Source organism: Halichoeres trimaculatus, unplaced genomic scaffold (genome assembly GCF_033239565.1).
Source record: "Halichoeres trimaculatus isolate MK-OKI-2021-1 unplaced genomic scaffold, fHalTri1.1 fHalTri1_scaffold_2, whole genome shotgun sequence".
Classification (NCBI taxonomy): domain Eukaryota; kingdom Metazoa; phylum Chordata; class Actinopteri; order Labriformes; family Labridae; genus Halichoeres; species Halichoeres trimaculatus.
In genome coordinates, this window is record NW_027437180.1 from 37,525,257 (window position 1) to 37,552,750 (window position 27,494).

Sequence of the window (27,494 nt, forward strand, 5' to 3'; positions counted from 1 at the left end):
GAAGAGCGAAGTCAAACCTTTAAGATCTTATTCAGACGTAAACTTTTAAGCCATAAGCCCATGTTTTAGACCTTTCCCTGCATTTGAGCCTTTAGCCTGTATTTTAGCAATGAGCTTGTATATAAACCTTTAACTCGTGTTTTAGCCTTTAGCCTGTGTTTAAGTCTTTAGCTTGTGTTATAGCCATTAGACCATGTTTCAACCATTAGCCGGTGTTTAAGCATTTAGCCTGTGACTTAGCCTATTGCTTGTGATTTAGCCTTTAGCCCATGTTTTCACCCTTCTACCTCTGTTTAAGCCTTTAGCTTGTGTATTAACATCAAACTCGTGTTTTACCCTTTGGCATATGTTTTAGCCAGTGTTTCAACCTTTAGCTTGTGTTTAGGCATTAGCTTGTTCTAGCCAATTACTTGTGATTTAGCCTTCAGCTGATGTTTTAGTTTTTAGCCTGTGTTTTAGCCCTTAGCCCATGTTTATGTCTAAGCTTGTGTTTAAGCCTTTAGCTCATGATTTAGCCTTTAGCCCATGTTTTTCCCCTTTTACCTGTGTTTTAACAGTTAACCTGCGTTTTAGCCTTTAGCTTGTGTTTTCTCCTCAAACTCATGTTTTACCCATTTGCTAATGTTTTAGCCAATGTTTCAGCATTTAGCTCAAGTTTCAACCTTTAGCTTGTGTTTAGGCATTAGCTCGTTCTAGCTAGCCATTTACTTGTGATTTAGCCTGTAGCTGATGTTTTAGTTCTTAGCCTGAGTTTAGCCCTTAGCCCATGTTTATGTCTAAGCTTGTGTTTTAGCTTTAAGCTTGTGTTTGAGTCTTTGGCTTATGTTTAAGCCTTTAGCTCGTGCTTTAGCCTTTAGCCTGTGTTTTCGCCCCTCTACCTGTGTTTTAACATTTAACTTGTGTTTTAGCCTTTAGCTAATGTTTTAGCCAATGTTTAAGTCTCTTGCTTGTGTTTCAACCATTAGCTGGTGTTTTAGGATTCAGCTTGTTCTAGCCTTTTGCTCGTGATTTAGCCTTTAGCTTGTGTTTAAGCCTTTTTGCCAATGTTTAAGCCTTTAGCTTGTGTTTTAGCTTTTAACTTTTGTTTAAGCCTTAAACTTGCCTTTGGCTGGTGTTTTAGGGGTTAGCTTGTTCTAGCCTTTTGCTTGTAATTAAGCCTTTAAGCTGATATTTTAGCCCTTAGCCCATGTTTTAGTCTAAGCTTGTGTGTTAGCCATTAGCCCGTGCTTTAGCCTGTAGCTCGTGCTCTATCGCTCTCCTGTTTCTCTTTCTTCTGCTCTTCTGTCCTTTTTCTGTCTGACAGTTAGGCTCCAGTGTCCACCATCACAGATCTCTCTACTCTCTACTAAACTTCATCAGCTAGCGTTGTGTTGCCATGGAGACTTTGATGTGCTGCGTATAGAGAAGTAGCATTCAGGAATAACCTGTAATGTTGGAGCTGATATTCTTATTTTAAAGTGTGGATTAGGATCAGGCAGATATCTAGAAGAGAGACTTTTCAACTTTAAAGAGATAGTGCCACAGGGCCTTGATGTTTCTTAAAGAGACAGTAGCTGAGCTGAGTGTGTTAAAGTCAGCAGCCTGAGATTAAAGAGTGTGTGAGATGTAGATCATGTAGATCTGTTATAGATCTATCAGAGGACGATAGACAGACGGAGCATGGGCAGAACACACTTTATTTGACTCAACATAAAGCTCTGCTGTGGTTTACTCTGAAGGTTTTCAGTGAGACAGGTCACCTGTAAGCTAGCTAACGCGACAAAGACGCTAAAGCTACCGACCAAACCCTGTAGGTTACAGACTTTGTTTCTGAAGAGGAGACCCTTCAGGGGGTGAGACGGGTTATGATCAGATTCCTCTCGGCTTCAGGCCTTTGGGCTAAGCTAAACTAGGCTAGGCTAGGCTAAGCTAAGCTACATCCTCCTTCCTGTCTCAGATGTGGTAGCTCTGATTCTGCAGAAACAGGGTTTGAGAAGCGTTGGAGTTCAGGTCAGTGTGAGGCTTGTTTCAGGGTGACCAGGTGATGGCGTTGCACCGTTATGACGCAGGTTGGGCAACAATAAGCTTCAGGACACACACACACACACACACACACACACACACACACACACACACACACGCTTCAGAACACACACAAACAGAAGTCTTTTCCCTTGAGGATCCTGGCGGCTTCAGGAGGTGAGGGTAGAGCGTCCAGATGAAAAGCGCTGCTCTTCAGCGTCTACCCGGCTCAGACTCACCACGAGCACGCTCCGTGACTGCTGCTGCTGCTGGAAGTGTGGGAGCGTCTCTTGTGCTCTCTGACCACGAATGAAAAGAGTCTGCTGCTAAACCTACAGACACAAACATCCCCAGTCCCGTCGCCGTGTTCGTGGTTAAGGTCCATCAGGTGAAATCAAACCGCAGACGTCCAGCCGGAGCGTGGAGCTGAAACATCGGGAGGTGGAGGGATGAGCTGCTGGGGTAAAGGGGAGGACCGGCCCATGTCATTGGCCACTAAAGCCCTGGCACAGATGACATCATCACCTGAATGAGATGATGTCATCCATCTGGAGCTTTGAACAACATGCAGCGAAAGCTTGGCAGGTCAAAGAAATCCAGGAAGTCCAGGTGACGAGTGGAAGGAACTGAAAACATCCATGACTCACGGAAAGTTCCACAAACAGAAAACTGGTGAAACAGGGAGGAGTCCGCAGAGCGTCGGCGCAAGCGAAGCTTCTACCGCTACGAGAGAATTCAGCGCTCTGATGTCGGAGGATGGCTGCGGCGTCCAACATCACGAAAAGGGGGGGAGAGTGTCAGCGTTAACCCCGAAACAGGTCGAGTTCCTGCGACCCGTCAGGAGTCAAGACACAAGTGCGAACGAACAAAATCCAGCCCAGGCACGAATTTGAAACCCCGCCCCCGCCCCCCCGAGAAAAAAGGAAAGAAACTTTTGACTTAGTGGTTATGTACAGTGACTTCCTGTGGAGACAGTCTGACGTCCATCAAGGCTCCACAGGCGTGCAGGGACTGGATGTTGGCGACCCGGCGCCGGCGTCGGAGGTCAGGGTCAAGTCTTCGAGCAGGGAGGGGGAGGAGCTAACCGTGTCATACTAGCTCGATGTGTGTTTGTATGTGTAGGGATTCTCCAGTCAGCTTTTTTTTCACCGTCGCGTGAGCAACGACCCTCAAGCTCCTCCCTCTCCCTCTAGCTCCACCCCCTGCTACTGGTGGACCTCGTTGGCTATCAGACTGTCCTCCCCTGACTGAAAATCCGCCTCGTTGATGCTGTTCCCTCCGTTTAGCATCTCCTCGTCCTGAGACGAGCCTCGGTCCTCCTCGCCGCTCCCCCCGCCCGGCTCGTCTGAGTTTGGGTCCTGCAGCACCTGAGCGATGTACATCTGCTGCTGCTGCTGCTGCTGCTGCAAACACGCACCAAACAACCACGACCAGAGGAAAAACAACAGCAGCCGGGGTTAGCATGGGCTCCGTGAACATGTGGAAGCTTAACGTGTCGCTCTGATGAAAAGAAGACAGAAACCCTCACCTGAGACTTGGTGGTGGGAGAGGACGTGGGCCGAGCCGGACGTCCGTTCTCCACAGCGTCCACGTCGGTCTCCTTGGTGTCGATCTGAAACAGACACAGAGTCAGAGTCTGAAAAACGTCGTCCGAGTTTTTAACGCCACCCTCAGGGACGGGGTACCCCTCACCTTGTAGTTGTGAGCGCTGAGGTACTTGAAGTGTCCGAAGCAAACGTGAGACAGACACACCACGATGGTGACGATCAGGACCACCAGGGTGAACATGGAAGTCGGCGTCTCAAAACCTGGGGGCAGATTAGCAGTTAGCATCAGCTAGCATTCAGCAAAATCCAGAATGTTGGCATGAAAGAGAAAAATGAGCTGCAGCGAGACGGACTCTAGTGGACCCTCAGGGAACTGCAGTTTGTTTTAACATGGGACTCTGTTTGAGGTGTTTCAGTGGTCCACCAGCAGGGGGCGGGGCTCACCTGTGCGCATGGTGGAGAAGAAGAGCAGCCAGAAGAGGCAGAGGATGGGTGCGGCCACCACTTGGGTGACGGCTCCTGAGTGGATCTTCTTGTCCAGCTTGGAGGGCAGGTAGGCGTAGTACATGTTGTACCTGTCCACCAGGTGCTTCAGCAGCATGTACATCAGACCTGGAGGAGGAGGGGGGGGGGGCCACATGTGTTATATTTTCATGTTTTATAAATGGAAAAGAGTAGAAGGAGCAAAGCATCATGGGAGGTGTAGTTGGGCGTACCAAATGGGACGATGATGGGGCAGGTGATGCTGTAGGCCATCACCACGGTGAAGACGTTCATCATCCAGGCGTACGCCGCTCCAAACTGGAACTCGTAGGCCTGATGCTGCAGGAACCAAAGTCAGGGTTAGAAGTGTGACACAGACAGAACAGCGCCCCCCACAGGCTGTAACTCTGTGCTCACCCTCTTGACGTTGCGGCGGTCGGCTGCGGAGCGAGCGAGGCACAGGCGGATCATGTACATGAGCAGACCGGGGATCCTCAGCAGGTCCATGGCGTTACCGATGAATGCCGAGGCGATGACGTAGTTCACGAAGAAAGCGCCGTTATCTGGCAGGAAGACACACCTGGAGGACAGAGAGATGTGTCAGGTAGGAAGAGTCTGACGCGAGTAGCAGGACTCGGGTTCATCATGACCTCTACTCACTCAAATCGGACTTTAGCATCAGCCAGGAACTTCTTATCAAAGAGCCAGCGGAAGAAAACATCCAGGCTGGAAAGGCAGAGACCGAGGTTACAGAGAGGACAGCAGAGGTCAAAGGTCACAGCCACACTGATTCTCAGGTGTGTTACCTGCTCAGTCCCAGAGATGGCAGCAGCAGAACCATGAAGATCAGGAAGGTGTAACACTTGTGCATCGTCGTCCTGTTCTCTCCAGACCTGAGGGACAGAAAAGGGTCAAACAAGAGTCAAAATGAGGGTTGAAATATCAAGTTCAAACTACCATCAGATCAAGCCATAAATGAAGTTAAACAAAGGACAATTTAGAGATCACTCAAGGATGAAATCTGGGAAAATTTAGCCTGAAGGCTCAAAAAAAGGTCAAAGTCAGGGTGAAATAAAGGCCTAACTCTGGAGAGAGCAGGGACGTAGTGGGGCTCAAAATCAGCTGGAATCATTGAAAAACCAATGAAGTTATCAGGGTCAAATTCAGGCAACACATGAGGTTAAAATCAACCTGATCAGCAGCTACGGTTAAAAGACGTGATCAATTCAAGGTCAAAATCAGGGTCACACCATAGTCAAATCAAGTCACAAAGGATTCATATCAAGGAAAAATTGATGTTCAATCTAGGATGGAAATTTAGAGTACGAATAAATAGTTAAAGTGGGTCAAATCAAGGTCAAAATTGGAGTAAAACTGCTGGCAAATCAACGGTCAGAGAAGGGTCAAATAAGCACTGACCGTATAGAAAGCATGGAGAAACCAAGGGTCAGACTTAGATGAAATCAGAAAGTTACCAATGATATGATTAAGGTCCAATTTAGCCACAAATAGGGTCAAAATCAAACAGAAATCAAAGATCACAGTCAAATAAATGTATGTGAAATGGAGCCATAAATCAGGGTTAAAAAGGGGTTAAAATCAAGGTCGAAATCAGTGGTCTACTTCAGTCAAATCAAAGGTCACAATAATGTCAAACCATTATTGAATTAAGGTTTGAAATAGGATAAAATCGTGTCAAATTGAGGTGAAACTAACGATTTTAAATGGTGTTGAACAGGTGATTGATTACCTGGTCCAGTGAGCCTCGAAGAAGGCAGAGTAATAGACGATGGTGGGCAGCAGAGCGGAGAAAGCCCAGAGCAGCAGAGTGGGGAAGAACTGAGTGACGATCGGGTTCTGTGGAAGGAAGAAACAAATAAACAAATAAATAAACAAACAGACAGACCGACAGAGAGTGAGTGATCATTTTGACCCCTAGTGTCCGGCAGGATCGTAGTTCTTACGTTGAGGTACTCGACGGGTTTGGTGACGTTGAACTTGTCCATGGTGGAGATGATGATGGCAGGCGTGGTGAGGAAAAAGAGCAGGAGGAAGAGGATACAGTTGATGATGAAGCAGCGGATCCACCAGGAGATCCCACCCAGAGACAGGTGCTCCCTGCAGGAGGGAACAGGACACGTCAGCTTAGGGTGCGTTAGGTGTGTGTGTGTGTCCAAAGGGTTTAGACGGGTGGAGCTTGGGAACGTACCAGCGGACGTTCTGCGGGTCGGGGGCGTACGAGACGCTCCAGTTGTGGACGTGAAGAGACTCGCTGAACTGAGAGGACTGAGGCTCCTGACGACAGCGGCAGCCCTGAACCTGACAGGCGTTGAAGTCCTTCAGGATACTGAGGAGGGGTGGGCGTGGCCAGGGAGAGGGGGCGGAGTCAGAGCAGAAAAATTGACCAACTAGAAAACTGACGTACTGAATGTTTTACAGGCTGTATACGAGAAACAGGAGTGGGGGTAAGGGTGGGAAAGGGGCGGGGTCAGGTGGCGTCTTACATGGCGGTCATGGCCTCGTTCTGGAAGGTGACGAAGGCCATGCCGAGCGGTTTTGTGTGGACCTTCTCCTTCTCCTTCCTGTACTCCTCCTTCAGTTTGGCTTCCCTCTTGGTGTAGAAGCTCACCGCCTCCTCCTGCAGGACAAAGCGGGGCATTGCTTTATTGGTAACGTGCTAACATGCTACCATGTTAACAACCAGATAACCTGATGACACCGATAATTTCAAAAAGTCTGATCCTCTCTGAGCTGAGAACAGTTTGTCCACAGGGGGGCGCCAAAGTGATAGATCTTCACACCAGCTTAAAGCAGCATTTATTGAACCCCAGTCTTTCACAATGAAACGCTTAGAGGCTAAAATAAAACACACTTGAGCTATAATTAAACATCTCCATCTCTGATGAGTCGCTTCAGATAAACATCTCATCACAAGACAGCGAACCAATCAGAGCAGAGGATAAAAAACTCCACCTATTTTTTTATTATACGATCTGTAACCCCCCACAGGCTGTATGTGTGTGTGAGCTGAGTGTTAGCATTAGCTACAGCATCACCTCCTCGCAGCCGGTGATGGCGCAGCAGCAGAGATGTCCGCAGGGTTTGGGGTTGATCATGGTCGGAACGTGTTCCTTCGCCATCAGGTCTGTGAAGAACTTCTTACTGCGCTCTGTCTTCTTCCTGGTACACACACACGCACAGCTGTGTGAGTTAATCTGCTTCCACTCACCTGTATTTCCCAGCATGACCTGGGCCATGTGTGTCTCACCTCTCTGCGTTCAGAGACATCAGTTTGGCCACGTTGTAGCAGATCCGAGCCTCCAGCACCGTGCAGTTTTCGTATGCCTGCCTGAAAAACAACAAAGACTTTACCTCTACTGCCACACCTGAACAGGTAAACATGACGACTGAGGGTCACTTTACAGGTAGGAGCATCTTTAAAGCATGTCCTCCTCAAAGGTCTCAGAGGACGGTCCGAGAACTTACTCAAAGTGTTGTTTGATCTGAGTCTCCTCGGCGTATTTAGAGATCCCGTTAATGAATAAAGTTCGCTTCACCTGCAAAACAAAGATGAGGGATTGAACCCAGAGAAATATGGGGTCAGGGAGGTCAGAGAGATATCAGAGTGAAGTGAAAAGGAAGGTCAAAGAGGTCAGAAAGAGGGGTCAGAGAGTTAAAAAATGTCAGAGAGAGGTGTTATAGAGGTCAGAGGTAGGTCAAGATGTCAGAGGAAGGTCAAAGAAAGGTCAGAAAGAGGGGTCAGGGAGTTAAAAAATGACAGAACAGGGCGTTAGGGAGGTCAGAGGTAGGTCAAAGAAGTTCAATGAAGGTCAAAGAAAGGTCAAAGAGGTCAGAAAAGGGTCAGAGAGTTAAAAAAATGTCAGATATAGGTGTTAGAGAGGTCAGAGGTAGGTCAAAAATGTCAGAGGAAGGTCAAAGAGGTCAGAAAGAGGGGTGAGAGAGTTAAAAAAATGTCAAAAAGATGTGTTAGAGAGGTCAGAGTTAAGTCAACGAGGTCAGAGTAAGGTCAAAGAGGGGTCAGAAAGTTAAAAATGTCAGGGAGAGGTCTTGAAGAGGTCAAAAGGTAGGTTTAAGATGTCAGAGGAAGGTCAAAGAAAGGTCAAAGAAAGGTCAAAGAGGTCAGAAAGAGGGGTCAGAGAGTTAAAAAATGTCAGAAAGATGTGTTAGAGAGGTCAAAGGTAGGTCATAGAGATCAGAGGAAGGTCAAAGAAAGGTCAAAGAGGTCAGAGCAAGGTCAAAGTAAGAGAGAGAAAAAGGTCAGAGGGGAAAAGTCTCAGAGTCGGACTGAATCCATCACTACTGTACCAGGTCGTCCTCCTTGTAGTGCATCTTGGACGTGTGTCTTCTCATGCTGTAGACGGTCAGGAGCAGATACATGAAGGCGAACACCGTGTGCAGCCACAGCAGGTTGGTCCTGGACACAGAAACACATCACATGAACGTCAGAGGGTCTCAGGTCTTTGTGTTTGTATGATCTGAGGGTCTGATCTGAGGGACAGAGACTTACCCAGACTTCAGGTTAGCTATCGTGGTGCGTCCAAAGCTGTAGGCGTTGTTTTCTGGAACAAAGAGATCAGACATCAGAGTGAAAACACTCCACATGGAATGAATGAACAAATGAACAAATGAACGAATGAATGACTGAATGAATGAATGAATGAATGAAGGGCGCGGGTTTCTAAATGTTGCTGGTTCAGGATCTACAGGACCCACCACAGTCACAAACATGAAGTGAAGCTCAGAGAGTCCAGGTTCAGGTACTCTAACGTCTACTCACAGGAACACATCACCATGGAGCTTCAGAGCTCCTCAAACTACCTACCAGAGTAAAACAAGCCCCACACTCTCCAGCTGAGGAACATATTAATGACTACAGAAATAAAATAACATCACAAACATGTTGGTTCACTCAGAGCTTTGTCACAAGAGCCACTTCAAGAAGACCAAGACAGGATTAGGCCTCAACAAACACTGAGAGCATTTCAAGAATCAAACTTTCACAAAGTCCAAATAAAGTCCAAAGTCTCATTAAAGCCTGAACAAAGTCTGAATTTAAGTCTCAAAAAATTTAAAGTCTAGACTAATTTCAAACTCAACGACTTAATTTTCAGCGTAGAAATTTAAAGTAAAATGACTTCAACTAATCTCTGATCTCATAACATGAAGACTTTATTTAGACTTTTAACTTGTGACATCACAATTTTATTTTGACCTTAAACTTTTTCTAATTTGACCCTTTTTTAACTTCAACTTCTCAAAATGATGCCTGTTAAATACTTTTTCAAACTTTAACAGACTGACTTTTTGACTCCAGACTCATACGACAACTTTCTTTCTAATGCAATCTCGTAAAATTATGATTTTTTTTCTCTTTAAACTCGTAAAATAAAGACTTATTTTTTACTTTGACCTTATTTGATTGCTGCTCTTTTTATAAAAATTTTGTAAAATTACATCTTTTCTTAACTTAAATCTTTTAACATAATCTTCTTTTCTAACTTCGATCCTGTTAAGTGACTTTCTTTTTCAACTGTAACTTCGACTTTTTTCGACTGTAATCTCGTAACATCACCACTTTAGTTTTCACACTAATCTCGTCAGATTAGGACTGTAATCTTGAAACCTGTAGATGTATAAATAAGTCTTTAACGAGGCGGTAACCTCAGAGGTAAACTCTTTTTAATCCTGATTATTTGTTTTTGTAGTTTTCTGAAGTTAAAGATCTCATCACTGCTGCTACAAAATAAAAGACCTGAGGGGACAGAGTCCGGGTACAGACCAGAGACTACCATCAGACACCAAACACAGACCTACAGACCTACAGAACCACAGAGCCGAGATCTACAGACCCACATACACAGACCTACAGGAGTCCATCAGGTCTACAGACCCCCTGCAGCTCTGATCCGTTACCTTCTTTAGAAGGTGGTCCAGGAGCTCCCTGGTTTAAGAACGCGTCCTTGTTCAGAATCCTGACTAAAACCAACCAGACAGTAAAAGAACACATGAGATCCAGATCCAGATCCAGAGTCAGCAGCTGCTTCCCTCTCAGGCGAGCTGACTCGGTTAGCATCCAGCTAACAGAGGAGCTAACCTAAATGCTATATCAGCTAGCAGAGGAGTTTAGCTCCAGCTCCTCTGCATCATATCTGACTGTTTAACGGGTGAAGCTGTGGTGATGGTTAAAATAATGATGATGAAGATGAAGGGATGAAGATGATGATGATGATGATGTTCTCACCCAGCAGATCTCCAGAAAAGTTGACGGGCAGGACGATGCCAACGGAGAGGACGCCGACTACAACCAGCAGGCCGATGATGTGACGCTGGAAGGACAGGTAGTGAACGGCGTCCTCACCACACTTCTCTCTGATCTCTTCATCCCTGCAGGAGGAAAAGGAGGACGAGGAGGAGGAGAGAGCTGAGTGCTCTTTGGTGTTCACGTTAGCCTCCCTACCACAGGGGGGCGCTAACACAACCTCTATCTACTGTTTTGGTTTGAAATGCTCAGTGTACTCACTTTATTCTGAAGATCGCAGTCAACCACGAGCAGAAGCCCTGCAGAGAGAAACACAACATCGTCACACACTGATCCACTGACTGATGATGATGATGATGATGATGATGATGATGATGATGATGATGAAGGGCCCTTACGTTGTCTCTCTGTTCGAAGTCCACCGAGCTGGAGACGGAGGTGAGGCGTTCATAGCGGTCAGGTGTCTCTGAGTGCATGGCTGAGGCGACGCTGTGGACACAAACAGGAAGCAGTCAGCTGACCGTTCGCTGTTAGCACGTAGCCGCTCTGACCTTTGACCTCTTGTCTGAGCTCTAAGACTGAACACAGAGGAGCTAACGGGAGCAGAAAGTTTCACCAAACACAGGATCAGCTGAAGTCTGAACACCTGAACACAAACAGCTCAGGGGTTCCAGATGTGAGCGTGCTAGCCGACCATGTAGAGGAGTTAGCCAATGAGCTAGCTAGCACGTCACAGGGTCAAAAACACAAACACACACAAAAACAAACAACCTGTTACCTTTTGACCGGCTCATAGTTATCTCTGTCTCGTCTTCGGCTGATTTAACGTCACAGTGAAGAGAAACGCGGAGCAATGTTAGCATCACATACGTTAGCATCATCTGTTAGCATCACAGCTTTTAGCAACATATATGCTAGCAGATTATCTGTTAGCATCAGATTAGCCACAGAGAGCGGTTAAACTCTATGTAACAGTGTAAACATCATCAGTATTACGGGTGTATGGGGGGAGATTAGCGCCACCTGTCCAGGTTTACGCTCATTAATGGAAACTCAAGAATCAAGAGGATCAGAAATGGTTTAGTTTCAGTCAAACCAACCAGTTTGTTAAATGTGAATGTTGCTAATTTCATAGTTTTAGAAATCACTCAGGGTTACTTTGAGTCTTTAATAAATCAACTGTTTAAAAAATCACTGATGGAGGCAGGAAAAAGACAACAAACCTCACAGGAAATAAAACACAGGCTGAAATCCGACGCTTCTAAAATTCTGTCCCCATGTGAAACTGTCAGTATGAATAAAAACGTCTTAAAGAACCAACATCAGAACCACAGGGTGGCGCTAAACGCCCCCATACAGGAGCTCTGAGCAAACAGGAGCTGAAACCAGAAACATGTGTTAGTGTTAATGAAAGAAGAAGAGATAGAAGAGGAGGAAGACGAGGAGGAGGAGGAGGAGGAGGAGGAGGAGGAGGAGGAGGAGGAAGATGTAAGCTGACAGGACAACATGGAGGCAGCAGTAACATACTATTCCCGCTCCTCCAGGTCGCTGAAACGTTTCTTCAGTCTTCAGAAAGAAAGAAACAGAAAATCAAAGCAGTGAGGTCACACTAACACGGTGATGTTTCCTACAGATCATCCACCAATCACAGACGGCGTCACCGATTCATCACCTGAGGATTAAAGCGCTGTAAAGTCAGGCTGCGAGGGAGATTACACGATAACAGAAAGACTTATAAACCACAGGTTCACAATCATCCAGGTCTGAGTCAGAGACCCTCTGAAGCACATGGTCCAATCAGCATGCGCCCCCCTGTGGCTGCCTGAAAGACTGCAGTCTGGATCTTTGTTTTTAAAATACAGTCAAATGTTGGGAGGTTGATAAAATGTTGAAATGTTAAAAGATTAACATAAGAAATATTAAATAAATCACGATATCAGGACATTTATAATGAAACAAAGTTGTAATATTAAAAAACAAAGTAGTAGTTTAACAGAAATAAAGTTAAAGTATAAGGATATTAAAGTTAAAAAAATGTTTAAATACATTTGTTATACTTAGGAAAATAGATTGTGATAAAATAAATAAATATCATACTTTTATGATCTTAAAGTAAGAAAAAAATCAAAGTGGTAATATTACAAAAAATGTAATTAATCAAGAAGTTGAAATAAAATCATAACGTTATGAAATTAAAGATGGGATAAATTCATCATGTTTCAAGACAAAAAGTTAAAATAAAATCATAAATTAGGAAATAAAACTTAAAACAAAGATGCTGAGATGTGAAGTTGAAAATAAAATCATAATGTTCCAAAATTAAGTCGTACAATTACTAAACTGATTCAAATAAAGTCATTGTGTTATGAAAATAAATTTGTTATTTTTCCAGATAAAAGTGAAAACAGACGTAAAGTTCAGATTAAAGACATAACGTGTTTCCATGAAGCTGTTGGCGGCTGATTTAAAGGAGGACTGAGCCAAACAGGAGGTGTTTGAGGATGCTGACTCCTCTGCTCCTGAGCCGACTGACCGAACATCAGCTGTGAGTGAGAAAACTGTTTACTGAGGGGATAAATCAGCAGAGGACGAGCTCATAGTTTGATTTAACATCAGAGAGAAAACAGGAAGGAGAGCTGAAGGAGACAGAGGTGAAGACAAAGAAGAAGACAGAGCAGGAGGCAGAAAGGAAGACAGGAAGGGGACAGAGAAGGAGACAGAGAGGGAGACAGAGAAGGAGACAGAGAAGAAGACAGAGAAGGTTACAGGGAGAGCTGAAGGAGAAAGTGAAGGACACAGGGAAGGAGACAGAGAAGAAGACAGAGAGAGCTGAAGGAGACAGAGAAGGAGACAGGGAGGGAGACAGGGAGAGCTACAGGAAAAAGGGATGGACACAGAGAAGGAGACAGAGGGAGCTGAAGGAGACAGAGGAGACAAAGAGAGCTGAAGGAGACAGAGAAGGAGACAGAGAGAGCTGAAGGAGACAGAGGAGACAAAGAGAGCTGAAGGAGACATGGAAGGAGACAGAGAGAGCTGAAGGAGACAGAGGAGGACACAGAGGAGGAGACAGAGAGAGCTGAAGGACACAGGGAAGGAGACAGAGAAGGAGACAGAGAAGGAGACAGAGTAAGATGAAGGAGAAAGAGGAGACAAAGAGAAGGAGACAGAGAGGGGGATAGGGAGAGCTGAAGGGGAAAGGGAAGGACACAGGGAAGGAGACAAAGAGAGCTGAAGGATACAGGGAAGGAGACAGAGAGAGCTGAAGGAGACAGAGAAGGAGACAGAGAAGGAGACAGAGAAGGAGACAGAGGAGGAGACAGAGGAGGAGACAGATAGAGCTGAAGGACACAGGGAAGGAGACAAAGAGAGAGCTGAAGGAGACAGAGAAGGAGACAGAGTAAGATGAAGGAGACAGAGGAGACAAAGAGAGCTGAAGGAGACAGAGAGGGGGACAGGGAGAGCTTAAGGGGAAAGGGAAGGACACAGGGAAGGAGACAAAGAGAGCTGAAGGATACAGGGAAGAGAAAGAGAGAGAGATGAAGGAGACAGAGAAGGAGACAGAGAAGGAGACAGAGAGCGCCCAAGGAGACAAACACGATCTCACTTCATCAGGATCAACAGACACTCAGTCCTTAAACACATCGAGACCCTCAGATGGGACCTGACCCTCATGTGCTCCACCCACCCTCTGATGACATCACTCTGATGACATCACTCTGACCTCAGCTGTGTTTACCTGTCAGCGTCAGTGACCAGCGCCAGGCGTCCATAGTCCCACGCCACTTTCCTCAGGATGGAGAAGACGAAGAGGAGCACCTGAGGAAAAGGAGAGATGAAGACTTCCTGTTACACACACAGAGCCAGGTCAGAGACACTCAGACAGGAAATGAGGGGAATACTACCAAAATAAGAGCCCTAGTGTTCAGCAGAATGTGTGTCGATCAATAAAAGCTCAGGATTGATTTTTCCTACGGTCAGTGAACATCACACAGTACACTCAGCAGCTCCCACAATGCACCCTGCTCCCTGATTCAACACTCTACACTGCAGGCTCATCAATAAGACTAATCACCCACAATGCACTGCACAGAGGATGCCGATGATCATCTGATAGAGGAGTACGACCAATTAGAAGCTCCACCAATCAAAACGCAGGTAAACCAGTCCAACAAAGACCTGCTGAGACCCTGACCCTGACCTGTGCTGGGTTCGTACTGAGCATGTGCAGTAGCCACTCACCAGGAAGCACATGAAGTCGAGGGCGAGCACGGTGGGCACTCCTCCGAACGGCAGGCCCTGCAGCACGGTGCTGCGGATGCGGGCGGAGTAGCAGTAGTCTTTGGACTCGCTGTGGGCGGAGCAGTTGTCCTGCCCGCTGCACGCCTGGCCGCCGCCATATATCGCCATGGTAACGATCAGGGCTTTGAGCATGCTCACTTCCACATCCTCGCAGAGAACCTGAGGGAGGAAAAAAGGAGATGTTAGAGCGGACACCTGAGATCCAGACCTGGAACAAGAGGAAGTGTGCTCTCTCTTACACACACACACACACACACACACACACACACACACACACACACACACACACACACACACACACACACACACACACACACACACACAGAAGGGTGGGTAACTCCCAGAACAGACTCGGACCAACAAATAACAGCTCATCACATCCAGAAGATTCATCCTTTACGCCAGAGTGTGACCCAAACACACACAGCAGGGTCAGGGTCTGGATTTCCTGCTATAAAAACTGGATTCAGTGGAAAGGGGGGTCGGTTTGATCAGGTCTCTGATGGTTCAGGACTTCCTCTGAAAAGTTCCATCTAATTCTGTTTGTTTCCTCCAACAACCAGGAGACGATTCAAACAAACTGGGAGGAGAGAGCAGAGGGACGAAACCAGTCCAGATCAGACCAGACCAGACCGGACCAGGTCTCTTCACTTCAGCGGGAAGGTAAAAAAAGAGATCACTTCAAAATAAAACCACAAAATTCATGAAGAGAATGAAAATAAAACCAGACACAGCAGTGCATTCTGGGAGTTTCTGGGGTGAACATACTCCAAAAAAAAAAAAGCTACAGCACAGAGACCTCACAGTGGACTACATTACCCAGCATGCCTCTGACACTGCTTCCTCCTTTGTGACCCACTGATCCCGTTGCCACAGTAACCCCACCTTCAGCGCCTGACCCACTTTTTCACGCCCCGGCGAGCGTTTGTTACAAAACCGCAGTGACGGCGCTCCAGCTGATGATGTCATCGTGACATCACAGAGCGAGCAGAGGGGAGAACAAAGAAACATCTGAGGCACTGAATTATAGATCAGCTGCTCTTAGAGGACCAGTTCACAGCTGAGCGCTCTGAGGAATACACAAATACACAACATAAAGGTTCAAATAAAACTGAAAGTTAACGCTTGTTCGACCACGATGTGACGCCTTCATCGCAGACATATAAACAGGAAGTGATGAAACTACAACTACAACCATCAAAAATGACCCAAACAGCCTGGTGTTCATTTTATTGTTTAGGTTTCTTCTCATACTAACGATCTGTGTTTACTGAAAGTGACAGACAAAGGGAAGAAGCTTTTATTTTGAAATATCAAGTAAAGAAGTGAATTACAGTGGAGAAAATAAGTACTGAACGCGTCAACTTTTTCCTTTTCACATTTATTTCCAAAGATGCAATTCAAACTGAATTTCTCCCAGACATTGGTACTAACTCAAATAATCCACACATGAAAGAAATCACAATGGTCAGGTCCATAAATAATGATTATGGTGAATTAAGTACGATAACACAGGAATAAAGTATTGAACACTCTAACTGAGACTCATCTAATACTTAGTGGAGAAGCCTTTGTTTGCAATGACAGCTTCCAGAAGCTTCTTGTATGTTTGAACTAATGGCCCACACTGCTCAGGTGTGATTTTGGCCCATTCCTCTGCACATTGTCTTTAAATCTGGAATATTCTTTGGTGCCCTCTGGTGAACCCTTTTCTTTACTTCTTTCCACAAATGTTCAGTTGGATTGAAGTCAGGTGATTGACTAGGCCATTCTAACAGATTGATTTTCTTTTTTTGAAACCATTTGAGAGTCAACTTTGCCGTGTGTTTTGGATGGTTGTCCTGCTGGAAGGTCCAGCCACGTCTCATCTTCATCATCCTGGTGGATGGCAGCAGATTCAGATCAAGAATTTCCCCATACATGGCTCCATTCATTGCTCCGTCAGTTATATGAAGTTTGCCAACACCATGAGATGAGAAACAACCCCATGCCATGATGCTTCCACCTCCAAACTTCACTGTTGGTGTAGTGTTTTTTGGCTGATGTGCAGAGCCATTTCTCCTCCAAACATGGTCTGTAGTATGACAGCCCAAAAGTTCAGTTTTGGTCTCATCTGACCAGACAACATTCTCCCAGTTTTCTACAGGCTTGTCAAGATGCTGTTTAGCAAACTTTAAACCAGCTTCAACATGCCTTTTCTTGAGGAATGGAGTCTTGTGGGCTGAGCGTCCATAGAGGCCATGGCGGTGGAGTGCATTGCCTATTGTTTTCTCTGTAACAATTGTACCTGCTGCCTCCAAGTCTTTCTGGAGCACTTTCAGGGTGGTCCTTGGCTCGTTGAGTACTCTTCTGACTATCTTTCTGACTCCCTGGTCAGAAATCTTCAAGGAGCTCCTGTGCGTGGCCTGTTGATGGTAAGGTGGTGCTTCTTCCACTTGTGAATAATGGCCCCAACGGTGCTGACTGGAATATTCAGGTGCTTTGATATAAGTCTGTAACCAGTTCCATTCTGATGCTGAGCAACAATCAGGTTGTGAATGTCTTCAGAGAGCTCTTTGCCTTTACCCATCATGAGGTGTGTGGTATTTAACTGCTTGGTGAAAAAACACCTTTTTATAGGACCATCAATTTGCTCTAGCCCAGCTGATGTTGGTTTGCACTAAGTGGAAGTTCAAGTAATAATAACTGACAGATTTCAGGTGGTATGGTGCATTTCCTTGCCAAAGTATACAGCCTTTCCATGGTGTGTTCAATTCTTTTCTCCCTGTGCTTTCGTACTTAATTCACCATAATCATTATTTATGGACCTGAACGTTGTGATTTCTTTTCATGTGTGGATTATTTGAGTTAATACCAATGTCTGGGAGAAATTTTGTTTGAATTGTATCTTTGGAAATGAATGTAATGAGAAAAAAGTTGACGTGCTCAATACTTATTTTCCCCACTGTATTTCAACCTCTGAAAAAAATTGTTTTAGCTGCTGTCTCTTTAAGGCCTACACTCTGTGGGGAGCTATGGGCAGACCTTGGTGTTTGAGTCCCACCCCCTCCAACCTGTTATGAACCAGTCAGGAGCTCATTAAGTGATGGCCTCATCATTGTACAAAGATCTGGTGCAGATCTGGTTCAGTTCGGTTTATTTCGGTACGGCACACATTTCGTAGCCTTTCCATTGACTAATCCTGGGACAGCTATCCAATTTACCGACCCATACCGTCCCACTTTTTGGTACCCTTCTGTCCGACCCTGGAAGGTGAAGCTAGAAACACTGCAGTCCATTGATTGGTGGAAAGACAAAGAACAACACATAACCCTGCCTTGTTTAAATCTCCAGTCGACTTTATGAAAAGAACTTTCTTTTTGTTTGGAAAATGGCGTCACGAACAGCCCAACAGTTTGTTGTATTTATACTGGGTACACTGTGCCGTGCCGCTATGGCGTCACGCTCAGGGATCCAGCTTACCAAGAAGGGTACGGTTGCCTCAGGCTTTACTGATCAGACCCGTACCAAACTGTACTGATCCGTACCACTTGGTGTTATGTCCCACATACTGTTATGGAACAGCCCATTTAGCCGTAGCGTTAGCCGTATGCACATGCACTGCAAACAACTGGCCAGTTAACTAATTACGCCATGAAAGTGAAGGAGGTACACCACGCATTATAGATAGACCTGTTATCGCTGCAGCTTCAGACATCACCCTGGGTTTCCGTCCTACAACGCTGGTTCACTTCTCACCAGTATAAATCACCATGGCAACTCAAGCTGAACGAGCTGCTCTGGAGCGGGCAGAGTTCTGGATCAGAGATCAACCAGGTCTCTTAAACAATGGCCTGCCCATTCTAGTCCCAACCAGCCTGAGTCCTATCAAGATAGCAATTTCCTCGTTAAGTCAACTCAGGTAACAGAGAGAGATCCCAGGTGTGTAAATCCTGCTTCGTAGTCCAGGCCCCAGGTGTGTTACCTGAGCCTCCTCAGTGAGTTGTGTCAGCTGAATAACAAACCCTCACAGATCACCTCCATCACCTCACCGTCTGTTTTCACAGGTTTTCATGCTTCTGGTACCTTCCTCATCACACATCCTCATCCTGCTCTCAAGAGGATGGATCCTCGTAAAGACCGTAGGATGTCTCCAGCGCCCCCTTCAGGACACATTTGTCTCCCCGTTCAGTAAATTAAAGGTTGTTTTTCATAGAGGCTGTGATTAAAGCATCAGGACAGGATCCTTCCCTCTGTTGTTTCTGTGAGAGTGTGTGCAGCGATGTTTAAATCTGGAATATTCCACCAGTTCAGCGTCATTCAGACAAACACACACACACACACACACACACACACACACACACACACACACACACACACACACACACTTTCTCTCTCTGTTGTCATGGTGCAGCAGCAGCAGCATGACTCATCTGAAGCCTCCAGCCTCAGAGCTGCAGACACACTGCATCACTCTCACTCTCTCTCTCTCTCTCTCTCACACACACACACACACACACACACGCACGCACACACACACACACACACACACACACACACACACACACACACACACACACACACACACACACACACACACACACACACACACACAAAGCTCCCGATGGATCAACACCTGGTGTAGACCCTCAGCTGACCCCCTCATCCTGCAGGACCTCACACCTAGTGACCTGTTAGCTCTGTTTGTGTCGTTTTGACCTCTATTAGCATTATTAGCTTAGCCACAGCTAAAAACAACATAAGACATGAGCTAGCCTTAGTTAGCTTAGCTCTGTCCTCTACTATTATCTTGGATCTCACTGATAGTTTAGCCATACCCTTGGAGTCCCATGAGCCCAGATTAGCATGGTCCTCTTGAATTAGCTCATATTAGCATAGCGCCCAGCATCAGAAAAAACAGAAACTATAACAGCTGATTAAAGCTAACCCCTGATAAAAATAATAGCCTTTTTACCCCCAAACCTCGGCTAGCCCCTGCTAGCTTAGCCATGCTCCAATCATTCTTCTGGATCAGATTTGCTCCTTGCTAGCTCCGTCCTGATACTTAAACTATCATATGCAAGCTGGGTTCTATGAAGCAGAATACTTGGATCAGTGCCCATTAGCTCTGACCCGTACATTAGCCTCTGTTAGCTTTGGTCTGTCTGAAAACATGAGCTAGCCTCTATTAGCTTTCCTGTGTTCTGAATCTACAGCTAGCTTGTGTAAGCTTTGCTCTGTCTGAAAACTGGAGCTAGCCTCTATTAGCTTTGCTCTTCCTGAATCTGCCGCGAGCTTATGTTAGCTTTGCTCTGTTCTGAAACTGCAGCTAACCACTGTTAGCTTTGTTGTGTCTGAAAACTGTAACTAGCTCCTGTTAGCGTGGATTTGTCCTGCAATCCAGACATCAGCAGCAGCTCTGTTCTAAAATCTTCACTAGCTTTGTTAGCCTAAACTAGCTGTAACATTTCTAAAAGCCACCATTTACTCAGCTCCTTCCCAATACTTAAGCTTTACTCTGTTAGCTTAGCTATGTCTGTATAGCTAACTAGCCTCAGTTAGCTTTGCTTTGTTTTCGGATTTTGTAAGTCTTGTTTCTTTGCTGTGTCATGGTCCCCCTTTTGGCCTCTGTTAGTCCTCAGCTCCCTGTTGTCCCCATCAGGCTAGCATGCTAGCATGCTAACAGGCTAATCGGTGGATTCAGACAAACAGCTGAAGCTCTTTGAGGTTTAAAGATTCAGAGAAGAAACAGACGAATCATCCAGCTGCTAAAAAAAGACCAAGACCACATTTCTACATCCTGCTGACGTCTGCAGCTCACAGATAACATCTGAGTGTGTGTGAGTGTGTGTGAGACAGAGATTGTGTGTGTGTGTCTTCAAAGATTACATGTGTACATTCTGACAGTCACAAACACAGACGGGGGAGGGTATCTGTGGTGGTCTGCCTCAGAGGTCAGGGTTCAGACCCGGTTCTGTGGCGTCAGGGTTCAGGTGGAGCACACTTCCATGATGTTGGTCCTGCTCCTGATGCTCAGCTGTTCTCAGGTGTTCTCAGGTGTTCTCAGGGGACCAGCTCACGCCAATAACAGTGAAGACATTTCTTGTTGTTGTCGTTCAGACAGACGTTGCTCAGCGCTGTAACTGAAGGTGTTATCAGCTCTCAGCATGTGTCGCTCTGAACTCTGGGCCCCTGAACGCCTCACAGATGCCCCACACACTCTGTCAATCACTCTGACTCTGTGTAATAACTACAGGTGAGTGAAAAGCGTCACAGCAGGGTGCCAAGACACTAAACATGGCTGTGTGGAATTTATAAGCACACATTTTTATCATAATCTTTCAGGAACACACAAGTAATGCTAAATACTATATTCTGGATCATTTCGCATCTGTCTCCTTCCTCTGAGCTCAAACCAGGTCAAAGGTCACCTGCAGAGGTGCGTTTAAGAGCAGCACAGAAACGTCACATTTCAATTCTTTGTTTTTCATATTCCTGAACTTTGATTCAAACTGAGAGTAAAACTTCCAGGGGTCAGTGAATGCAGCGCTGCCTCCAGCTACTCTGCTCAGATTTCAGAGCTTCAGTTACAAACATCAACAACAACAACAACAACAACAACAACACCTGAGAGCTGAGGGGGCGGAGCCAGAACATGACCTGTGTATGGAAAAAAAAAAAACAGATTCTACTCCAGGGGTCAGGTTTCACTTCACACACACATCCACACACACAACCACACACACACCTGAGTCATGACCACAGGTAACCAAATCTCAGAAAGAGAGGGAGGGAAGGTTTCAGTGTGTGTGTTTTAGTGTGTGCTACAGTGTGTGTGTTAATCTCTGAGTTGCTGTTACATTCTCAACTGTTGGAGTCTCAAAGCAGTTTTGTGTAGTTGTGTGTAGTTGTGTGCAGCTGCGTAAGGTTTTGTGTAGCAGTGTGTGTGTTTGTCTGTAGTTGTGTGTAATTCTGTGTAGGAGTGTGTAGTATCTTTGTATAGTTCTGTGTAGTCATGCATTGTAGCTGTGTGTAGTTCTGTATAGTGGTATGTTATTGTGTGTACTGCAGTGTATTAGTGTGTAATAATGTGTAGTATTTGTGAAAAAGTAGTAGTGTGTAGTATGTAGTATTGTGTAATTGTTAGCAAAAGTGTGAAGTTGTGTGTAAAACTGCATTATTGTAGAAGTGTGTAACAATGTGTAATTGTATGAAGTTATGTGTAGTGGTGTGTAAATGTGTGTACTGCAGTGTATTAGTGTGTAGTAGTATGTATTTGTGTAGTATGTAGAAGTTTGTAGTGTAGTTGTGAAGTATTGTGTATTTTTAGCAGTAGTGTGTAGCTGTGTGTAGTGGTACATTAGTGTAGAAGTGTGTAACAGTATGTAGTTGAATGTAGTTACGTGTAGTACTATGGTTTGTGTACACGAGTGTGTAGTAGAGTGTTGTAGTGAGTAGTTATGTGTAGCTGTGTGAATTTTTCGTGTAGTAGTGTGTGATTGTCAGTAATTGTGTGTAATTCTTTGTAGTAGTGTGTAGTAACTGTGTGGTTCTGTAAAGTAGTTTGTAATTGTGTACTGTAGTGTATTCATGTGTATTTGGGAAAAAAGTATGTATTTGTGTAGTATGTAGTAGTGTGTAGTAGTGTAGCATTGTGTAATTGTCAGCAGTAGAGTGAAGTTCTGTGTAGTGGTACATTAGTGTTAAAGTGTGTAACAGTGTATAGTTGTATGTTGTCATATGTAGTACTATGCTCTTGTGGACAATAGTGTGTAGTAGAGTGTAGTAGTGAGTAGTTATGTGTAGCTGTGTGAATTTTCGTGTAGTAGTGTGTGTGATTGTCAGTAGTTGTGTGTAATTCTTTGTAGTAGTGTGTAGTTACTGTGTGTAGTTCTGTACAGTGGTGTGTTATAGTGTGTACTGCAGTATATTAGTGTTTATTAATATGTAGTTGTATGTATTTGTGGAAAAGTAAGTATTTGTGTTGTATGTAGTAGTGTGTAGTAGTGTACTATTGTGTAATTGTCAGCAGTAGAGTAAAGTTGTGTGTAGTGGTACATTAGTGTAAAAGTGTGTAACAGTGTGTAGTTGTGTGTAGTAGTATATTTTTGTGTATAGTAGACTGTAGTGACTGTATATTGAGTGGACCTCGTCTCTGTGATGTCACCTGTCTGTTTCTGAAGCAGTGTTTTGAAGCCTATCGTCAGCAGACTCCTCAGACTGAACATTGTTCCCTGCCGTAAAACGTTTATTTCTGTTGTAAAGATCATCTCTTTGAATGGCTGTTTATGTGGTGTCTGCTCTCCCTGCAGACTGACCCTAGTGGACACTCCAGGAACTGCAGTTTTAAATACTTGAGCAGAGGCTTCAAGTGTTCAGACCAGAGGCCGCTTGTGGTGGCATGAAGTTGATGTGTGTGTATTTTGCGTTGTGTCATGTTGACTCTCTTTGTTGTTGATGTCTTAAACAGAGCAGTTATTGATTATTGATCAGGAAACGTGACGGACACTTTGTTCTCTGAGTTTCACCCTCACATGTATATAATCTTGAGTTTTGCTGATTTTTGGTCCAACAGGTGAGTTTTTCACTCTCAAACAGGGAGTTTTGGCTCTTTAATTGTGATTTTGTTGTGAAATAGTTTCACACTGATCAGTTTGACTCAGATATTTTATTTACCATCAACACGTTTATTTATTCATGGTCCCGGTTTTATCTACAGCAGACGTCTGGTTTGATTGTTTCTGAAGCTTTCAACTCCACGCTCTGTGGCTAACCTCAGCTAGCTCTGGCATCACTCTGAGTGTGTTTAACACACACACAACACACACACACACTGTGGGAAGATCACTCCATCCACACACATCTCCAGCTCTGAGTCTGCTGTCAGACACTCCACTCTGCCCCAGCTTCGTAAAGAAATAAAGTCACAAAATCACAGGTCAGCCCCAGTGCATGATGGGAGAGTGAACCATCAGAGCTCTGACAGCAGGGTTTGTAGGAGGGGACTCAAAATATGGTACTGAAAAAAACATCCACCAAAAAACTGCATCAATCAAAAAAGCAGGGAGGGACAAAAACAACAACAAGAGAGACAAAAAAGATACTAAATACCAAACCAAAACAAAAACAACCAGAGAGATTTCACAACAAAACAACAACACACAAAGCAACGACAAAAACACACGTTAACTTCTCAGGATCAAAGCATTACTGGCAACAATCAACTACAAAGAGACAGGAAGCAACATCAAAGAACTACAAGTATAAGACACATATGGTAGGAGACAAACTACAAAAATACAAACACATTCAGCCACTACAAAGACTGACAACAACAATATCAACAGAAAACACAGAAACTAAAGAAAAGATAAGACACAAAACAACTACAAGGACACAGACTACTACCAAGACTGACGACAACAATAACATAAACAGAAAACAACACAAAAGGAGAGAAACAATAAGATACACAAACAAATCCAAATACGCAAAAAAAAAAAAAAACAGCTAAGACAAAAAGTTACAAACAACTACAAAGACACAAATCAACTACAATTACACAGAAAACTAACAAGACTAACAACAACAAAGACAAACAACTACAACAAAAAGGGACAAATCTGCAAAGATGCTAACTGGATACATAGGCACAAAACAACTACAGAGACACACAAAAACATAAAGATACAAAACTACTGCAAAGACACGCACAAACTACAAAAACATAAAGTTACAAAAAAACCTTTAAAGACTGAAAACAACAAAGACGCAACAAAAAAGATACAAAACAAAAAGATACAAACAACTACAACGACCAAAGTCAATGACAGAGTAAAACTATAAAAAAAAGAAAAGATACAGAACTACAAAGACCAAAAACAACTACAAAGACACACAAAAACTACAACCAGGCCTTAGTGACAGAAAATACAGCACAAAAGGAGCACCAAATCCCATTTCAGACAACAAACAACTACAAAGACACAAAGCTACAGGAGAACAACTCGACTCCTGTTTGACACTAAGACTCAACGAGACTCCAGAGCTGCAAAAAGGAAGCAGAAAACCATCATCTCAAAAAATCAAACACTGCTTAGTTTGGAAACAAAAGCACCAAAAGCGGAGTGAAGCTGTGAGGGGGTCACAGAGAGATTTGACCTCTGACCCTTCAACGCTCAGTCCGACCCTCAGAAATCAAATTGGAGTTTTCCTGGAGGACGCTCTCTGCTTGAACCCTTCAGTTTGTTGTGTAAATGAAAGCTCAGATTTCTCTGTAAACAGCCTGATGAGTGGATGTTTTGAAACAGGTTTGGTCTCTCTGAGCGGCTCCAAGGTCACATGACCGAGTCACCTGCGAGCGCTCCACCTGAGGACCTCTACACCAGACGCTTGCAGAGATTACTCATTAACTGTTTACTGTTTTTAAAATGTTTGTCACACACAGGAATGACCTCAGATAATCCAACAAACAGCTGATATTTAATCACATAGGGGCTAAACTTTCAGCTTCTTGTGCAGCATTAATAAAAGTGTGAATGAACTGCTCTCTGCTCACAGTGGATCCATCTTCCTGAGCTCATGTTGATGAAGTCTGTAGCCTCATCTTCCTCACTCAGCCTGTTTCTGATCAGGTGATGTTGATGAAATGAGGCCTAATGTTCAGACTCAGCTCAGGGGTGTAGGAAACACCTCAGACACGTCACATTCTGGTCTTTTCTGGTGGAAATGTGGTTTTTAAGATCAGTATTGTTGTCTCTCTCAGCGGCCCTGCTGCACCTGCAGTCCGGCCTCAGCACCGAGCATCCGTCCGGACACAATGTCACCGACACCCCGCCAGAGAGCCGAGGAAGCGGGCAGAGAGGAGAGGACAGTGTGTGAAATGAAGCATGTGTGTGTGAGAGAAACAGAGGGTGTGTGTGCACACACAGGGCTGCTGTCAGTCCGTCAGTCTGAGGTGAAATCACATTACAGCAGCAGACAGACGGACGGACAGCTCGGTGTGTCCTCTGCGCACACATTATATAACCGACACCCCCACCCACCCCCCACACATCCACGGAGCCGTACGGAGGCTGGATGGATGCTGTCCGGGTGGAAACGGAGCCATGTCCGCCGACAGGCCGCCGGTGAGGCTGCTGCAGCGGCCTGTGTGCCGCTAATCGAGCCGCTGAGCAGATCAAACAAAGCGGGTTATCAGAGCCGCAGAATGAAGCCCGTCATAAATAAACCAATTAGAAGAAAGCCTGTACCTGACCATCCGAAGCAGACCCTCGTCCTTCTGCTCCTCTGCCCCGTCACAAACACTGGTCACCGCACAAAACGAGCCGTTAAATCCTCACAAATCCACCGCCGCCCCGGCCGCGTCCTGCCGCAGCGCCGCCATCCCAGAAAAAAAGGCTGATTCACGCCCCGAGGTTTGAAAGCTCCACGGCCGAGAGGAGCGTGTCTCTCCGCCGCCTGCACGCCCTGCTGCGGCCGCTGCGCCTCCGCCGGGTGTCGGAGAGAAAATGGAGGCGGTCTCTCCGGGAATAGACACGAGCGGAGCCGCTGCTGCTGCCGCTACTGCTGCCGCCGCTGCTGGGGTGAGAAGAAGACGACAGGACCGTCAGGAACACTGATGGAGGGAGTTCTCCCGGCCAGCGGCAGGGGGCGCCAACACCAGACCTTCACAATAAGAGTCCAACCTGTCAACACCGCTCTAACATGGGGGTGTCTAAACATCAAATTATCATCGGAATGAAGAAGCTCTGTCAGAAACGGCTCCATAATGATGGTTTTTGTGTTTTATTAAACATGTCAAAAAAAAAAAAAAAAAAAAAAACGAACAAAAAAAGGGTGAAAAAAAAGAAAAGAAAAGCTTAAATCACCAGACTGCTCCACCTGTCTGCACCTGGGTCAGAAGAATAGAATAGATTTAATAAAACAGATCACAATCCAATAATTCACTTTAGACTGGAATATAATGGGATTAAAAGAAAAAAGACAAACATAAAACAAAACATTTTAAAAACAATTAAAAAACAAATAAAAAGCAAGTAAAAGGGAATAAAAGAAAATAAAAGAGAATAAGACCAGGCAAAGATATGAGGTGTGAGGAGGTGGTTTCTGTTGTCCCGTCTTTGATCTTTGGTTTGTTTCATCCTGTTACTTAGATCTGACCCTTAACCTGCTGTTTACATCGTGTTACCGTGTGTTACATTCAGTGACATAGTGTCACAGTGTGTTACATTTTCACATTTTGTCACATTGTGTTTTAACATGCTGTTTCAGTGTGTTACATGTGTTGTGTTAAATTGTGTTATATTTTGTGATAGAGTGTTACATTGTGATTCAGTGTGTCACATTATGTAACATCGTGTAACATTGTGTTACAGTGTGTGATATTGTGTAACATAGTGTTTAACTGTGGTGCATTGTGTTATATTGTGCTTAATTGTGTCACATTTGGTGATATCTAAAAATTGCGTAACAGTGTGTTGTGTCTTATTGTGTACCAATGTCTATCATAGTGTAAAATTTCATTAGTTTGTTACATTGTACCACAGTCTGTTTTATTGTGTTGCATTGTGTAACACACTGTGTTACAGTGTGTTACATTGTGATGTACTATATTACATTGTATAACAATGTGTAACATTTTGTTACATTGGATTGCAGAGTGATACATTGTGATTTATTGTGTCGCTTTGCGTTTCACTGTGTTCCAGTGTGTAACAATGTGGCGCCCTCTGTTCTTTCCTCTTACATCAATTAAAGCCGTTCCAGAGATTTGACCAATCAGAATCCACTATCTTAATCAGCCAGGTAACGGTTGTTAGGGAGTGTACTTGCTCACATGTTGATTATTATAAAGATGTTATTGATGATGATGATGATGATGATGATGATGAAGTAATTGATGA

At 44.8% G+C, this 27,494-nt stretch overlaps 1 protein-coding gene across 3 annotated transcripts; it reads right to left on the reverse strand.

Moving 5' to 3' along the window:
- Positions 1 to 751: 751 nt before the first annotated feature.
- LOC141802051 (mechanosensitive cation channel TMEM63B-like) lies at positions 752 to 26,220 on the reverse strand. 3 transcript variants are annotated; one of them, XM_074685474.1, is made up of 23 exons: positions 25,842 to 26,220; positions 14,551 to 14,769; positions 14,048 to 14,127; positions 10,710 to 10,800; positions 10,573 to 10,610; positions 10,294 to 10,436; positions 8,560 to 8,611; positions 8,358 to 8,466; positions 7,518 to 7,588; positions 7,300 to 7,380; positions 7,088 to 7,211; positions 6,536 to 6,669; positions 6,241 to 6,378; positions 5,996 to 6,149; positions 5,782 to 5,888; positions 4,838 to 4,924; positions 4,692 to 4,757; positions 4,449 to 4,611; positions 4,265 to 4,370; positions 3,993 to 4,160; positions 3,694 to 3,809; positions 3,530 to 3,613; positions 752 to 3,401 (listed from the first exon to the last, which is right to left on the reverse strand). In XM_074685474.1, exons 2-23 carry the CDS (start codon positions 14,740 to 14,742, stop codon positions 3,207 to 3,209), a joined length of 2,499 nt encoding a protein of 832 aa, XP_074541575.1. In that variant the 5' UTR covers positions 14,743 to 14,769; positions 25,842 to 26,220; the 3' UTR covers positions 752 to 3,206. The 3 variants fall into 3 exon arrangements, with proteins under 3 accessions (XP_074541575.1, XP_074541569.1, XP_074541562.1); XM_074685468.1 differs by having other exon boundaries at positions 752 to 3,404; XM_074685461.1 differs by having other exon boundaries at positions 752 to 3,407.
- Between the last annotated feature and the right edge of the window lie 1,274 nt (positions 26,221 to 27,494).

Coding starts and splice junctions, on each gene's coding strand:
- LOC141802051 (XM_074685461.1), bottom strand. CDS start 14,742: ATGCTCAAAGCCCTGATCGTTACCATGGCGATATATGGCGGCGGCCAG. Junction 10,611..10,709: donor ACTTCGAACAGAGAGACAAC/GTAAGGGCCCTT, acceptor TTCTCTCTGCAG/GGCTTCTGCTCGTGGTTGAC. Junction 7,212..7,299: donor ATGTCTCTGAACGCAGAGAG/GTGAGACACACA, acceptor TGTGTGTACCAG/GAAGAAGACAGAGCGCAGTA.